The 18047-nt window shown below is 42.6% G+C and overlaps 1 protein-coding gene across 4 annotated transcripts in view; it reads left to right on the top strand.

Moving 5' to 3' along the window:
- SLC24A3 (solute carrier family 24 member 3) overlaps positions 1–18047 on the top strand; it is a 502594-nt gene that overhangs the window by 420673 nt on the left and 63874 nt on the right. For all 4 annotated transcript variants that reach the window (XM_030915170.1, XM_030915172.1, XM_030915171.1 and 1 more), the window contains exon 7: positions 13538–13612. In XM_030915170.1, coding sequence (XP_030771030.1) covers positions 13538–13612 — 75 coding nt within the window. The remainder of the gene's footprint in view (positions 1–13537; positions 13613–18047) is intronic.

Genomic DNA, 18047 nt, shown 5'->3' with positions numbered 1-18047 from the left:
AAAATTAGCCAGGTGTGGTGGCGGGTGCCTGTAATCCCAGCTACTTGGGAGTCTCAGGCAGGAGAATCACTTCAACCCAGGAGGCGAAGGTTGCAGTGAGCTGAGATCACGCCACTACACTCCAGCCTAGGTGACACAGCGAGAATCTGTTTCAGAAAATATATATTTTTTTTATTTTTGTGTCATACAAAACTTACAATTATCACTGAACTTTTAAGTTAAAATCAGACAGAAATAGGAAGAAATTGATGAAAACTCCGTTTATGACCCTTTTGTCTCCTAAGATTGGAGATATAATTTGTATGGGTGCATGATTTTTGCAACCAAATGCACCCTTAGGAAATTTGACTTAAATATTTTATTATGTTAGCTGTTTGTTTCTTTTGAAGGAAAACATATTTAAATTTTCTTGCCAGTACTTCTATTCAGTTTTTAAAGGCCAGTAATTAGATTTTACCAGTCTTGTGCATCAGGTACAAAGTGAGACTATCTGACCCTTGAGGCCACACCATAAAAGACTATATGGCTTCTGCCTGTTCTCTTGGGACACTTGCATTTGGAGCCTGAGCCCCCATTTAAGTTGTCTGACTACCCTGAGGCTGCCCTACTGTAAGGAAACTCTGGCCGCAAGTTCAGCCGATAGACCCATCTGAGATCCCTGTCCACAGTCAGTGTCAGCCACCCGTCGTCATTCTGGCAAACAAACCTTCAGACGATTTCAGCCCCAAGCCTCTGAGTCTTCCCAGCTATAAAATTAAACCCAGCAATTCCACACATCTTGTTTTATGCTGATGGAACTCTCAAATTTTTATTATAAACATAAAAGGGATATTAAAACAGATCTGCCTCAGAGGCAGAGTGATGGATAGCAGTGCTGCTGGTGTGTGGACTCTGAGATAATCCTGAAGCATGTACAAAATGCACTGTGACTTCTCGAAATCTCATCCACATAGATGGGGCTTCCTTCACTGTTGTGTGGGACTGGCGAGTGTTAGGGTATTTCTCATTTTTTAATTGTCTCACATCTATTAGCCTCACAGAGTGTAGCAGTAGGGAGCAGTGGTCTCAGTCTCTATCTCATGTTAGAATTACTTGGGGGTATTTTAAAAACCCTAGTGGCTGGGCCACAGCACAGCTCAGCTAAATCAGAATCTCCGGGAGTAGGACCCAGGCATGAGTATTTCATAAAGCTTCTAGGTGATTCCAATGTACAGCCAAAGTTGAAAACCAGGGCCTCCCTGAAACAGTTTGATTCAGAAGGTCTGGGGTAGGTGGGCCTGGGAATCTGTACTTATCAAAGAGACCCAGGTCATTCTTACAATGATGTAAGTTAGAGTCTTACCTCAACAAGAGGCTAACCATGTGCACTCTGCAGTAATTCAGACCTGGCTCAAAATGTAGTCCTATCACTTTCAAACTACGAACCTCACCAAGTCTTAGATTTCTCATCTGCGAAATGGGAATATTAAAAGTTTGCAAGAAAAACAAAGGCATGTAAAGTGCTGAGCACAGTGTTTGACACTTAAGAACCAATTGTTAAATGTTGGCTCTTGCAGGGAGAGGCTTCAGCACGGTCCATGACCTCCTGGAAAACAAGAGGTTCCTGACAGCCCCAAATCATTCAGGGAGGTCTTTTCTTCCCTAGGAATGAGATAAGGTGCTATAGTCAAGGCCACTATTTGCAAATGTTTGCTGTTCCTTATGTGTATATGCACAGTAATCCTTTCATTCTGAAATCTTAGAATCTTCTCATACATTTTTGCATGGATTCTTACACATTGCTGAGCATCTGGTATGGGTAAATATTATCGTTCCAGGTGGAAAACTGAAGTGAGGAAGTGCATAGGCAGCACTCTTGATCACACAGTACATGAAGGGTGAAGGTGAAGAGAAGCTCAGGCCTCCAGGCCCCCCACATACACCCTAAAATGTGGAGGAAAATAAAGGAAGGAGGTGAGGCTGCAGATGGAACCCATTCTCCCTTGTCTCAGCCTTCTCTGCACAATATAAGCACATATTTTTATCACTGTACTTCCCAGGCTGCAAATTGATTACCTTTCTGATCCCATGAACAGCTAAAGTGCTAACTACACTCTGCTCAGATGGTCTGCATTTGCAAACTGAAAATCCACATAAATACTTTGATAACACAATCTTCCCCTATGTTTTTGGCTAAAAAATATTCAACTCCTTAAGGAAGGGTTCTTTGTTGGCTGGTTGACTTATTGGCTGCCTTAGTCACCCGATTCCCTCAGCTCTCTTCTTTATTGTCCAACACAGATCAAACCTAGATGTGTTATTGATGTGGTACTTTGTTTTAATTCTCAATTTCTTTAATGCAAGGGGGAAATATCTTCCAAGCACACATTAAAGAAATGTTCTTGTGTTCAATTTGCCCTGGTTGCAGAATTGATTCATGAGTGTCACCTGCTTTCCCTACCCTGAGTCATAGAAATTACTTAAAATAGATCATCTGAAGATCAGCTGGGGCCAGATGAGCCACACAGTCCTAGCAATCAATATCCTTTAGTATAAAAATATCAGCGTTCGCCCCTAAGAGAAGAGGGCAGCCGGCATCTGCATCTGAGGGGGACAGGTGTTTCCCTTCCAACCTAGAGCTCACACCAAATATGCGGAAGGGTTTTACTTGGGGGGTTGGGAGGAGTCACCCACATTTTAAAACACATGCTCCATTTTAAGCCAGAATAGCTCCTGATACTGTGAAAGTCCCCTTCACTGCCAAACACCAGGTAGAAATCTTAATTTTAAAAGCAGAATCAACTTTTCTTCTTGGTTGTTAATTGATGAAACCAGAAAACCTTGGATCCTTTCAGATATGAACCAGAAACTTCTAAATCCACGTCCAAGCCTGTGAATTGAAAAATAGCTGGCTCTTCTGTCTTTCTATTCTCTTTGTTTTTAACATTTTGATTTTTAGAGGGATGAGAGAAAAATGGAGCATCTGTCCCGTGTGATTCTATTACTGGCTCTCCTAACACCATGAAAAATATCAGCTTCTGCATTCCGATAATATTATAGACATCAAATGCTAGTGTAATGATGTATGTAATTTTAGGCAGGGTCTTACTTCCAAAAGCTTAAACTCAAATGCATAGTCTTAACTGTCTGATTTCTGAACTCACCTGGTATGTATTCACTTCCATTTTTGTCAGCACTTCAAATGTCATGTTGAGTGAACTCCACACTATTTTGGAGATCAAGTACTATGATGGTGGATTCAGATCAGGACACCAAAAGGATTCCTCAAGCTAGAGATTGCTCTTAGGTTTTGTAATTCATAAAACAAGGAAATAAATATTTGCTCCCCACATAGATCTAGCCACTAATCTGGCAGGTATACATTTTAAGATAAATTCAGCACCCCTCTGGTTTGGAGTTCTTTATACCGTCTTTTGAGTGGAAAGAATAGGAAGGGTTGGGGGGAGCAGGAATTTTCTAACATGGTTCTATCCATTGTACAAAAGGATGATTTCCCCCAGCATCTTCAACAGGGTTGCTGCTCAAAATAGATGAAGTATGAAGCCCCATACAAGTGGTGCTTCTAACTTGCAACTTCAGCCTGTGCAAGGAGTCGCAAGGTGTCCCAAAGGTCCCAGATGACTCTCTGTGCCTGCTGCATCGCGTCCAGATCCCACTTCTCATGGGGAGGGCCAGGGACCTCCTCCTCAGCCTCTCACTCTGCATTTCCAGTTTCATGGGTGTGACTCAGACCCTGAATTATCTGTTCTCTAAGGCAGCAGGACTCACACTACAATAAGCACCTGAGCCACCTGGGCACCTCGGTGGCCTGCAGGTTCTGATGCAGCAGGTCTGGAGGGAGGCCTGAGAGTTGCTTTTCTAACCAGCTTCCGGGCGATGCCGACACCACTGTGCCCATTTGTTTTGGGATAAACAGCAGGAGGCACACACTTAGCTGTGAGGAGAGTGTCTATTCAGTCCTCACAGAAATGACTCCAGTTCTGCACTCACCAGTCTGAGATAACAGAATGAATATTGTGACCCACTTTCATTCTTCCTGCAAAACTGTAAATATAACCAGGTTTCTCTCTATGATAATGAATTTAACAGACAGCACTCTTAATCAAAATCTACAGATAACCCCAAATAGTGTTTTTGCCATTAGTTTAACCTCCTCCACCTGAATTTTTATCAACACAGCCAGAATGGGCTGAGAGCCCATTTCCTCCTGTCCCCTTCTCCAGAAGACAATTAGATGACCAAATGCCAGGAACTAAAAAGTAGTAGTACCTCAGGGCTTCCATCTCTGAAAACTAGATTAGTGGGTGGGTGAGCATGAATGAGAAAAAATACATACATCTTTATTTTCACTAAGCACTTTTATCTAGCATTTGGTCTCATTATATATGAGGCAACAACCATAGTCACATCAGCTGTATCTGTGATGTTGTCTCCGATAGAAATGTGAGCAATCATGTGCTGGATTACAGTCACTGCAGTTATCTCAGAGCTCTTCTCATTCATCACTACTTCTGAGTGAATGACTAACTCTTCTTATAATAAAGAAATTTGGGCCGGGCGCGGTGGCTCAAGCCTGTAATCCCAGCACTTTGGGAGGCCGAGACGGGCGGATCACGAGGTCAGGAGATTGAGACCATCCTGGCTAACATGGTGAAACCCCGTCTCTACTAAAAAATACAAAAAAAACTAGCCGGGCGAGGTGGCGGGCGCCTGTAGTCCCAGCTACTCGGAGGCTGAGGCAGGAGAATGGCGTAAACCCGGGAGGCGGAGCTTGCATTGAGCTGAGATCCGGCCACTGCACTCCAGCCTGGGCAACAGAGCAGGACTCCGTCCCCCCCAAAAAAAAATAAAGAAAAAAAATAAAGAAATTTACTGGCTCTTGTTAATAAGGAAACACATATATTTATGAATCTCTATTTTTCAATGTTTTGATAACTAGATTTCAATAAATCAGTTTCCTAGTAATTCTGTTATTTATTTTATGCCTTTTAACACACTATTCTGCAAAGGGATCCACAGCGTGTCAAGGGGTGCATAGCACAGAAAATATTTAAGAACCCCAGAGCACCATGTCAAATGTGGAAGAGATGGCAACTGATTGTGTTCAACATTGTTGATGCTAATTAATATAATTGTTTTAGATCAGGGATCACAAATGCATATTCCTGCAAGCCTCAGCTGTATAGAATAAATAAGTGGAGTGGTTGGGTCTAGTGACAATAATAGCAGAAAGAGAGTAGTATATGACATCTGACTCTTGGCCTTAGGAGTTGGGGGCAATGAAGAGGTAGGTGACCCATGCAGGCAGATGAACGCACATCCCATCTAAAGAGGGCACCGCTGAGCAGCTCCACAGTGACACAAGTTGCCTGGTCTTCAGATTTTTCCAAGAGAAACCAAAAGTCTTGATGTTGTGGACGTCCCTCCTTAAAAAAAAATGCAATGTGCACTTTAGCAACTATTTCAACTAACAAGAAACAAAGAAAAAATTCTAATCGGGCCAAACAACCAAAATAAAATAGGGGCTAAGGCTGAGGACAGTGGCTCACACCTGTAATCCCAGCACTGTGAGAGGCCAAAGCAGATGGATTGCTTGAGCCCAGGAGTTCCAGATCAGCCTGGGCAACATGGCAAAACTCCATCTCTACTAAAAATACAAAAAATCAGCTGGGCATGGTGGCATGTGCCTGTAGTTCAGCTACCTGGGAGACTGAGATGGGGGGATTACCTGAGCTTGGGAAGTTGAGGCTGCAGTGAGCCGAGATTGCATCACTGCACTCCAGCCTAGGCAACGAGAGTAAGACCCTGTCTCAAAAAAAAAAAAAAAAAAAAAAAATAGTGGTTAATATCCAGCATAAGATAAATAGGCAACGTAGAACGGGTTCAACTTGCCCTTTGTCCTAAGAATATTTAGTTCAAAATCACTAAACTTCCAATCTTGTGCTTATCCAAAGAAAGTCAAAATAGTTATTTTAATGAACATCCAAAATCTAATAAGTATGGTTACTAGATTTAGCAAACCAGAATACAGTATATTACATTAAATTTTAATTTTAGATAAGCAACTATACTATTTTTAGTGTACTGTATGTTCCATGTGATATTTGAGATATGCTTATCTCAAATATCCAAGATATTTTTATTTGTATTAAAAAACGACTTGGTATTTTCCTGAAATTCTGATTTTGCTGGGCTTCCTGTATTTTACCTGGCAACTTTTCTAATAAGCCAACCCCACGTTGTGATGGAGTAATTACTATTAAAATTAATGTGCAATATTAACAATAACAGTTAACACTGTAATTACATTTGTGTTTTGTTTGAATAGCGTTTTTGTTGAAGCACCACATACACTTAAGAAAGTGCACCTGTCCTAATCCAGCTCCATGGCATTTCACAAAGTGGGTACACCCGGTAACCAGCACCCTGATCAAGAGGAAGAACAGTCATGGCCTCTGAGAGCCCCTTGTGGCCTCTTTCAGATACTAGCCTTGCCTCCAGGGGAACACTACTCCTGACTTAAAATACCATGAATTAGTGTGGACTGCTTTTGCGTCTCATACAAACGTGATTGGGTTGTACTTTAAAAATTACAAAATTCTCTGCGTGTGTGTCTGTGTGTGTGTGTGTTTGTGTTTATGCTTTCTCTGAATATTGGATTACTGTGTCAGTCCATGTTTTTGGCTACAGTAGACAGTGCTCATGCCCCACCCGTGGCCTCTCACCCTTACCAGTTCAGTTCCCACTGGCCTGACTTCCAATAGCCAAAACCTGCATTTCTTTGTCTGGGGGCTCCTCCTGGTCACAAAAGCCCATATTTTCTGCCCTTGGGATAGGAAGTGCCAGAGAATTTACACTCCTAGGTGCATCTCTCAACCAATGACCAATGGGAGTGGGTGGATCAATACCCTGGCTCCCTCTCCGCTCAGAGGCAGGTTCCATCCACATGGTCTCCCAGGGTCCCCACTAAAATGGAGCCCCAGTTGCCCACTGCCATGACTTGGTTATTATCTTCCTTCCACCACCTGCCTCACTTCCCACTCTCCTAACAATTATCCTAGAATCACCTCCCCAGATAAACTATTTGCACTCAAATCTGGGTCTATTTCTGGGTGAATCCAAGCTAATATATTTGGTTAAATTAAATTACCCTAAATGCCCTACATTTATTCAATAAATTTGTATCAAGTACCTAGTACTGCCAAATGCTGTGCCGGGTGCTGGCACATCAATGCCTGGCAGTGAATGCAGATGTCCTTACACCCGGTACCCAGAATGGGCAAAGGGAGCCAGGGGCACTGCAGGGAACAGCCCTGTGGCCTCAAGTCCAGCATTTTCTTCCCTACGGCAGAGCTGACTCCCTGTGAATTCTGATGTGTAGGGGAACACTCTGAGCTACCAAATTTTGAAGGCCTAACAGGCAATAACTTACACTTAACATGAAAACTGCATATAATTTTGTGGATGATTGAGAAGGCATGTCTGAGTCCCGAGGCATCTCCAGGTCATTATGAGCATCCGTGGTTATTGTTCAGCAAGATCAATGAAGAGCACTCAAGAGATTATTCTATGTCTGCACTGTCCTGATGTGGCCTTATTTTTATTTAAATCTGTCTCCACTAGAAGCTTGTTTATTTGTCATTTGTTTTTCTTACACAAAACTAGAACTCAAAATGCGTTTTCTTTAAAACATTAAATTAAAAATGTGAATTTATTTGTGTGCCTGGTTGGGAAGATTAATAAGCAGCAGTTCACTGTATTTTGCAAAAGCATGTTATTGTCTTTTTACATAGCCCAATTTTACTGTCCATTTTCGATAGTGACCTTCTAGAAAACAAGAGTCATTTGTATTTCAGTGATTTTTCCCAGCATAGAAGTTTTTTAAAAGTGTACTTCATGAGCAGACAGTAGCACTGAGGTTTCTCTGTGGGAGGAAAAACCCACATCAGGCCTGTCTGAACTTCAGCAGCACTTGGTGTCCTCGGGTGGTTTCAGGGACACCCCAGAGCCCCATCCTCACTGCAGATCAGGTGGCTGTGTTTCCTGAGATGAGAATTGGCTGCAGAAATTGTGTCAGCTCAAAAGCTTGGAACAAAACTCATGTTATGATTTCTCAAATCCCTTTTCCATGAAATTTGTGTGAAATAACAACACTCGTCATAGAAAGTAACAGCTTTATGTTTTATGTTATGTTAACTATTACGTTGTTTTGTTTGCTTCAACAATTCTTTTTTAAAAGCAAGTGCTCACCAATTGAGAGTATTTGTGCCTTTTAAAAGGTGCCTGCAGTGTCAGGTGATATTGCTCATCAGGAAAAGTTCTCATAAATATTGTATCATATTACAGATACACAGTCTATCTTCATATATACTATATGTGTATTATCATATATACAAATAGTTGTATATAGATTCACAATGCATATCTGTACCCAGAAAGTGTATGGTTTTATCATAAACAATTACTTTTAACCTCCTAGAGGGAGCCAGAAGTTCAGAAGAGAATGTGTTGTTTTGAAAGTGTGAATTATTTTTTGCATTATGCCGCTCTGAAACTAAATGAAAGTGTAAGAAGGAAACTGAAGCTGCATATTCAATGGAGAATGTGTGAAATGCATTCCATAAACAGAAAAAGAAATATCAGGATGAAATTCCAGCTGGGTGGGATTCCTAGAACTATAGGGGGAAAACAGAGCCTCTGGCTGAATCTGTGGAGGAGTGGATGGACTTCTGTAATCTGCACCATCTACGTTATTGATCAGTGAGGTCAAGGACAGAATTACTCACTGTTGGTTTTCTCCTGGGACCTCTAATCTGGTCTCTTTGCCAGAGTGATTTGTCTTTCTTCCATGCAATCATTTTGCAAAGGGCTACAGAAGGTAACCTGTCTTCTCATCAGCCTGCTGTGGCTTGGGGGACACCTGCCAACAGATGCAAAGAGACTCCCATTTGATGCAGAGATGCTAACATGTCTCCCTCTGCCAGGAGATGTGTTCAGGGCTGAGTCACATGGCTTCTGGCCTTCATCTAGAGATAAGTGATCCTTCACTGAGAGGCAAAGGGAACCACATGGAGTCCAGAAGACCAGGGTATTCATGTTTGTGAAACAGTGAAACACTCAACCCACAATGAGCTGTAGTGGTGTTTTATTTTTGTAAATTAAACAGGTCAAATGGACAGGTAGTTTCAGTGTTTATTTAACTGATTTTCTTCCTCCTAGAATATATCCATATCTACAATATATGCCTTCCATATCTACATTCCTATCTACAGTTTTTATAGTAACTCTTTTTTTGCTTTGATCACTTACCTCAATTCTCTTGAAAGCAGTTTATTTTAAAATGTAGCTGTGGTCACTGGTTTGTTTTTTTGTTTGTTTGTTTGTTTGCTTTTTTTTTTTTTTGTCTCTCAGCCTTGAACTATTCTCTTTTTTGGCTACAATTTCTATTATATTTGTTTTAATGGCTACAGTGAGGGAGAAAGGAAAATCCCCATGGGAGACAATCGCAAGTGAGTGCCTGCTTTTCACCTTTGCCTGTAGTGAAGCATTACAGTATAGTGTCTGGGAACACGGACCCAAGGCCCAGGCTTCCTGGATTCAAATCCCAAACTCTTTCCCACTGCTAGTATTACCAACCTGGCTTAGTACTCAAATTCATCAAGCCCAGGTTGCTGGGAAATGAGAGTAAGTCAAATGGTATTGGCCTCTGCAAGGATACAGAACCCTTCTAAACCTTCTTCTTTGCAGGAAGGGTCAGATAAATATTGCTTTTGTGGTGAGTGATGGTGTCAGAAAGGTAAGTCAGAGGTGGACATGAGTTCATGATCACAGTTCTCACTGTTAAGTAACATAGAATTGTAAATTATTTGGGTGTATGCCTTTCTAAATTCCTTCTGGAGTGTGGAAAGAATTCTTTGGTTTGATGCCTTCTTACCTGTGCTCCAGTTTGTCACCTCTATGCAAAAAAAAAAAAAAAAAAAAAAAAAAAAAAAAAAGATTTTGCTAAGGGTAGGCTCTGAATATGGGGCTGAAACTTGATTACAATCCTGACATTGAAAACTATTCTATTTATAAAGAAGAAAAAGGATATCACTATCCACCCACATTTGACATCTAGACCTAGTGCAAGATATATTTCTTGCAGAAGTAAAACTAAGTGGATAATTTATGATATGCTTTCCTATCTTTATTTTTATTAAAGTTATATGGGCACAGAGCTTAAAGAGGCAACCCATTCTAGAAAGCTTATTATGGAAAACAGCCATCCTCCACTCCCACCATCACCATTTCCCCATTCTCCTAAGGTAACTACTTTCCATTAATTTTCCTGTTCCTGATATTTGCTCAGTATCTCTAAATAACCTACTTAGATGGCAGCTACTTGATTTTTTCAGTTACAGGTGTTCTCCATTTATTTCACAGTATAGAAGAGGAGGGTTTGCATCTCTTTTAGCCCCACCCATCTCACTACCCAGCCCCCATCTTCCCCTAAAGAGTTATAAGTTTGGTTAGACAATATTCTGCTTAGTTTATTATCACTTTATGACCACTCTTCATAGTTGAGCCATTAATACACATGGTTCATCTTCTTTGGGGCACAGTCCTATGTTTAACTTGTGGCTTATAATTGTCTTTTTTATTGTTTGCTTGCTTAGTTTTCTATGTTCTCTTCTTAGAGCTCTCTAATCTTCTTTCTGTAGGTTCAAAATTATCAACTGTTCCATCAATTTTGTCCTTCTGGCAACATTTTTTCTGTAGTCTTCTGAGTCACTCAAATCTGGCTAGGTTGTTCTCTAAGCCTGCTGTAAAAATTTCATTTTGGAATTTCCTTTTATCATCCTTCTAAATTCTCCCTTCACTGTCATTCTAGAAATCTCCTTTAATTATCATCATAGATTCTGGTTGCTTGGTATTATGTTTTATTGTAACATAATTATATGTAACAAGTGCTTTACTCCCTTATTTTGGTGGAGTACATTCTCCAGTAGCTTTTTCAGAAAGGACACATAGGAGGCAAATTTTCTGAGACAACTAAAATTTTATTTTTATTCTTTTCTCATTTTTAATTAATAATTTGATTGGGCATAGAAATGCAGTTGTTTTCCTTTCTAATTTTGAGAGCATTACTCCATTTTTTGCTAGCTTTCCATGTCTTTGTTAGTACAAAATGTCACTCTGGTTTTTATTTTTTGTATATAAACCTGCTTTCCTCTGTCTGGTAATTTCTAGGGTCTATTATTTGTTCCAGTGTTCTGAAGATTTATGATTTTCTGCCTTGATGTACGTCTTGTTTTGTTTATTGTGCACTCGGTGAGATAAACTCAGAGAACCCTTTTGCTATGAAAATGCATGTCCTTAACTTCTGGAATGGTTTCTGAATTATTTATTTGATCATTTCTTCCCTCTGTGTTCTCTGTTTTCTGGAACTTCAATTCTTCAAATACTGGATATCTTATTTTCTATTAAGGTAAAGAATGAGCATTAACTGGGCTGTATGAAGTAAGGAAGTAGGTTTGGAGAATAAATTCTTAAACAGTCTTTTGATTGTTCTGTTTTCAGGCCCATCTTTATTCTAACTTTTAGAACATTCCCAATTATTCTTCTGCTTTCCAGCTTCCAAGATTTTGTTGTTCTGATCAGCTCTTCTGTTCCTTTTGCATTGTGGGTTTATGACCTGTTTGTAAAAAACCCTTTAGTATTATCTTGTTATGGTATAACAAGAACGGTAATGGTGTGTGTTCAATCTGCTGTTGTTAACTAAAAGCCCAAGTAATGTGTTAAAGAAATTCAAAATGGGTATTTGCCACGTTTTAAGCCCATTTGTCTGATTATAATGAAGTGGATAAATACAACCTTTTGTGACCTGCTGGAAAATGAACAATTTAGTCCAATTTAATCTATTGCATAAATGGTGAGTGATGGCCACAGATTCTAAGAGTTTACACTACTGAGAGAGAATGATAAAAGGATAAAGAATACTTTATATTTATTCTAACATGATTTTTCTGATGTGAGTTCTCTTCTTGACAACTTTGTCATGTGTGACTTAGATCTGCAAATGCTTCACCTAATAAGGCAAAATTAGCTACAGGAAATAACTAAGTGTTCATATAAGAAGTGGAGAATGCGTTAATGGAAAGAGACTGGCCTCATTATTCATTTATGGTCCTATGTAAGTCATGCCTTTCATGTTATTTGAATCCAGAAAACCTCCAGTTTGACTGGGTCTGATCTTTACAGACTTGCACAGCAGTCAGGGAGGGTAGAGGCTCAGGGACTGCATGTCCCTGGGGTTCGTCTTTCCCACTGTGTTTGGTGTAGCATGCGCCTGTCATTACCCCTGCTGAGAGTGTTGACTTGTGCCGTGTCATTTTTCACTTACTAGGCCAAGGGCAAAGGTAGCCAGGCAAACATCCTGTGTCCATGGAGTAGTTGGTACTCTTCTAGGGAAGGAAAAGGGACTTGCCAGTGACAACCCTTGGGACAAGGTGTGTGAACTCTCCCCGACTTATTTGTAAGGTCTGCCAAAGTGAACCTACACTGTAAAGACAGAAAAATACTAAATATTCCTTAATAAGAGACTTCGAAGAACTTTCCAGGGAGAAATGATTCTTTCTCCAGAACAGAAGCCTGAACCTGACATCCAGAGCTCTCTCCCCTCCCCTCAGACTTTCCCCACCACTTCTAGCCCTGGCTCCTCTGCCCTCCTTTGGACCTGGCAGCCCCCTCCTCTTGCAGGGCAAGGCTATTTAGCCTCCAGCAATGTGCCTATCAGCCTCGTCTCAGCAGAGCCAGCATCTCTTTAAAAAGGGACATCTCCAAATGCCAAGAAGAACATTTTCCCCTGGATCAGTGTGCAAATCAATCTTTCAAAGATTCTGATTAAACCAGGGGTCAAATGCCAGCAAGACCAGGCATATAATAGAGATGAGGGAAGAAGGTCTGGCAGAGACAGGCTTGTCCACACCCCTTCTGAAGGACGGCAGCGGCAGCCCAGCACAAGTTGCTCACTCTACGGGGCGGGACAGGCTGCAGCAGAGTCATGACAAAGGCACAGGTTAGGATTGCTCCTCCTATCCCCTGGACGTGATGGATGTCAAGGCAGGCCTGTTCCTGGGGCACGTGAGTCTCCTCTGACAGGCAACTTTGCATTAAGGATTCCCTGGGCCTCGCTGCACCTTCCTCAGACTGCCTGGCAGCTGGGACAGTGCACCCAACCATCCCTGTCTCCTTTGCGGGGGTCAGACACGCATCACCATTGGACAGGCTGCATGCCCAGCTCCCCCAATGCCCCACTTTCTATCACCAGCTGTTTCCCCCTAACAAAATTGTTGCAGGTTTAAGTCCATCTTCATGTCTGCCTCTCAGAAGATCCAGACTAATATGCCTAAATACTTGAATAAATTCCTACTGATTGGCAGATTGATTGGGTGCAGGACAGGAGGCCTAGACAGGAAGCTGGCTGAGCCTGCAGGAGTCCCGCCGTCTCATTTGTACAGTCTATATCTTGTTTGACTTTGTTTCCCTTCTCCTGCAGGTTGTGGCTCTTTCCTCCTGGTGCCTGCTGAGGGATTCGATTTACTACACGCTGTCTGTGATCGCGCTCATCGTGGTGAGTCGCTCTGGCCATTTCAGCTCCCATCAGTGCTCTTTTAAGCACCAGGGGTGGTGTGCAGCTCCTCCGTGTGGAATTCACTAGAGGTCACCGGTGGCGAGTGCGTGATACATGTCTTTGCTAGGAGGCAGATTTCTTTCTTTCAGCTACTTTGATCACCCAGAACTCAGCCTGACCAATTGCTGGTCAGGACCGGCATTTAGACTTGGGTTATCTGGGTCTGTGAGAGTCCATGGCTGTTCTCTTGAGACCCTGCTGAGCATGACTCTTCTGTCACTTCATTGGCGTCCCTAGCTTTGGACATCACTTCTCCCCCTTCTCACTCTGTATGCTCTGCCAGGACTCCCTGCCCTCCCACAGAGCCCGTTACCGTGGCCAGCTTTGTGCCAACACCAACACCCGTATACTTAGCTACTTAGCAGTGACACCTCCCTGAGGTCCCGTGGTGGATAAAGAACTCTCTACTAAACATCTCCATGCCCCAACTCAACACGTCCCTAAATAGAATCCTTCTTTTTTTTTTTTTTTTTTTTTTGAGATGGAGTCTTGCTCTGTTGCCCAGGCTGGAGTGCAGTGGCATGATCTTGGCTCATTGCAACTCTGCCTCCCAGGTCCAAGTGATTCTCCTGCCTCAGCCTCCTGAGTACCTGGGACTACAGGCATGCACCACCATGCGTGGCTAATTTTTGTATTTTAGTAGAGACAGGGTTTCACCATGTTGGCCGGGTGGTCTCCAACTCCTGACCTCAAGCGATCTGCCTGCCTCAGCCTCCCAAACTGCTGGATTTACAGGTGTGAGCCACTGCACCCGGCCCCTAAATAGACTTTTGATGTTTTCCCCAGGACTTGCCTTTCCATATATTTCAGTCCCCATTCCTATCTTAGCCACAAACTGGGAATGAGATTAAACTGACCTTTCCCTCAACTCCCAGCATACCCATGTGGCTTAATTGTACTGTGGATTTCCGCTTACCACAATCTCCCCAGTGCATTCCTCCGGAGCTCACTTCAGCTGAGGCTCTCTGCATTGCGGGCCTGATGCAGCAGCTGCTGCAGTTCATGGCGGGTCAGTGTTTCTGTGCAGTGCATCTCCACCGCTTACTCCCCGCTTCTCTCTACCCCCAGCCAGTCCTCACGACCATCCAAGTGGCGTCTCCACAAAGAACCCCTGCAAATGCTTCTATCCCTTGTTCAACTGCTTAGTGGCTCTGTGTCATCTATGGGGAAAAACTCATACTCTTTAGCGTGGCAAGCTGGGCTGTCCACAAAAAGGGTGAAAAATTGGAAAGAAGATTGAAATAGGAGTCGGGAGATCTGACTCCTAGTTCTGCTTGCCCCTTTACCATCATGGTTAATTTTATGTGTCAACTTGACTGGGCTAAGTTGTGTCCAGATGGGCTGGTGAACGTATTTCTGGCTGTCTGTGAGAGTGCTTTTCAGAAGAGATCAGTGTCTGAATCCTAAAAGATCACCCTCCCCACAGTGGATGAGCATGATTCAATTCACTGAGGGCCCGAATAGAACAAAAAGGCAGAAGAAGGGTGAATCTGCCCTTTCTGCTTGAGCTGGGCTATGAATCTTCTCCTGTCCTCAGACATCAGTGACATCAGTGCTCCAGGTTCTTGGGCCTTTGGATTCAAACTGGGATCTACTGTACTGGCTTCCCTGGTTCTCAGGCCTTCGGGCTTAAACTTGCACCACACCACAGGCTTTGTAGATGGAAGATCATGAGACATCTCAGATCCATGGTACTGTGAGCCAATCCCTCACAGCAAATCTCCATTATATGTATGTCTTCTGTTGGTTCGGTGTCTCTGAAGAGCCCTGACTAATGCAGCCTTCACTGGCTCTCATGACCTTGGAGAAATCAATCTCTCTAGGTTTCAGTTTTCTTACCTACACAATGGGGATAGATCAACTAAAGGGTCTACTCACTTGTTTGACAAAGCTCTTAACAGTAGATTATTTTATTGTAAATCTTTATATAAATAAAATGAACACGAAGGTTGACGTGAGATTTTCCCTGAGGAACCAGACAGGTACTTCGGTGAACGGCAGTTTCTGACATTGAAAATCTTGAGTTTACAAACCATCACAAGGTTTGCCAGGAGGTCAATGTTCCCTTAAAATGTGCTCTCAACCTTGTCCTCCAGCATCCCCAGATTAAAACAGGAAGAGAACTGGACCTGCCATGCTCCCCTAATTCCAGGGGCCCTTTATCATTGGGAGGGTTGGAACCCACCCCACAGAGCAGAGAGGTTCGGAATGTCATGCTGGAACTGAAGACATGCTTCATCTTTTAAACTTCTGGTTAGGAGATTTAAGGCATACATGAACTATGTTCTTATTCTCAGTTACTACCCATGAAAAGGGTATGATCACCTGGAACCCAAAGACTCTTCCCAGACTTCTCTAATACCCCTTCCAGTGAGCTTTATCCTTCTATGCACAAACCCACACTGACTGTGTGCCCTCTGCTCTTCTGCCATTACGGAATGTTGGGATGATTTTTGAAAATTATTTTTTAAAAAAAGACATGGTTAGGAAACAGTGTCAATGAACACAGCCCTCTACTTTGCTGAATTCCAGAAGGAGATGACTGTGCTCATGAAAACAAAGTGGTGGAACGGAACAGAGCAGATTCGGATCTCCTTGGAGCACAGACTTAACCACACATTCCCAACAGCAGTTCTGCTGGTATTGGCTTCTTTCCCTGTTTTCCGCATAGACACTAACTGGACTATGTGTGAAATCACTTGTCTTCTGTTCAGTGTATCTGGATATATCCAAGATAAAATGAATATAATTGTTGTTAATGACGTGTGAAGAAGTAAAGAGGTTTTTCTTCTTTGGGCTTTGAGTAACTCTCTCACCGAGTCTGGTCTTTGGGCAAAGCAATCATCTGTCCTCAGGGTGCAGCATATAAACCCCAGAGCTGAGCTAGCTGAACACGCAGGCTGCCAGGACAGCTCCATATTTCATTCAGACAGCAACAAGCCACACAAGCAAATGATTCTTTGCTGTTACCTGAAGATGTGGACTGTACATTTACAGACCAGGTGTCAAAGCTAGAGTTTTGTGATTTGAGAAAAACTACATCTCTCCACTCTTAAGAAGAAATAGAAAAGATAAAGTTTGAGCCCTCAAGGTTAGGTCTTGGTTCTTTTTACTTTAACTGATGTTCCTCCAACTTCAGTCTGCACTGGAAACACCCAGGATGCCTATTTAGTTCAACAGCCTCTTGGTTAGGACCTGGGAAATTGCATTTTAACCAACATCTTCCCTCAACCGCAGGTGATTCTGATGCCAGTAGCACCACACTGCATCTTGAGAAACACAACTGTAAATATGGCTGGAAACTGTTTCCTTGGGGTATTCATCTGTGGCATAGAAATGACAATTTCTAGAGTCAGTTTTGAGATTCCCAAAGGAAAGGAATCATAGCAGCCTAAGTAACTTTAGTTGCCTGGATTTCTGACTGTTGCTAGTCTGAGTAGACTCTTAACTCTTGTTAAGTGGTGGCCAGACTCCCAGGGTCATTTTTACGTGAGATTTGAAACTGTCCATGAGGGTTAAAACAGAGTTTCACACCCAAAAGTGCTGCAGTTCACAAAGTACCTCTCACAATGTCTCCACATCTATTCCATGCCCCCAGCCAGAGGCTACAGCTCACACACACTCTGTGTCTTTTTTCTTATTCTCCTCTTTCTATTTCCCCTAATATCATGGTAACAAAATCATTTTTCCTCTGGTTTCCCTTAGGTAATACTAAGCTTCTCCATAGGACTTTGCAATGAGGACTTGAAATTCCTTTATTTAAAGGCCCTTTCTCCTACCCACCAAATAATTACCAACCTTCCCAAACAATGCATTCAACTATTCGGGCTTTTTCAAACCCCCCTCCCTACTATACAGCACTGAAATGTTCAGAAGGCGTAACTGTCAGTGTCCTGAGGTTGTGCAATAAAGATCTCCTTCACCCAGAGGGCAAGTCAGGATTAAGCAGGACCAGATGCTGTTCTGTGTACATGCCCACCAAGGGGTTCTTCAGACCTCAGCAGAGGAGCCCTGGAGACAAACCGCGGGGCCTGGACACCCACAGAGAGGCACCTCGACTTCTCCAGAGACGCTGATGGCTGCTGAGGGGCCGAGGGTTCAGAGGAGGCCAGGAAAGTGCTAATAGAGTCCTTATGACCTGGATTCAAAATGGCTGAAATGTCAGCTGATGCGGGCGGGACATGGTGGGGGCTGACAAGCAAAACCACAGGAGCAGGAAGCACACGTGCATTCCAAAACCAACAGAGCTCACCACAGTTCATTCAGAGGGAGACGCGGGGCCATCCACTTCCCTATTCGGGTGTTTCACCTAAACTTTCCTCTGTGCTATTTTCTAGTTTGTTTGTTTGAAGGAGAAGCAAAAGAAATGAATTTT

Source organism: Rhinopithecus roxellana, chromosome 13, assembly GCF_007565055.1.
Source record: "Rhinopithecus roxellana isolate Shanxi Qingling chromosome 13, ASM756505v1, whole genome shotgun sequence".
In the NCBI taxonomy this organism is placed as follows: Eukaryota; Metazoa; Chordata; class Mammalia; order Primates; family Cercopithecidae; genus Rhinopithecus; species Rhinopithecus roxellana.
The sequence above is the reverse complement of the archived record's forward strand: the minus strand, read 5'-3'. Positions and strand labels throughout refer to the sequence as shown.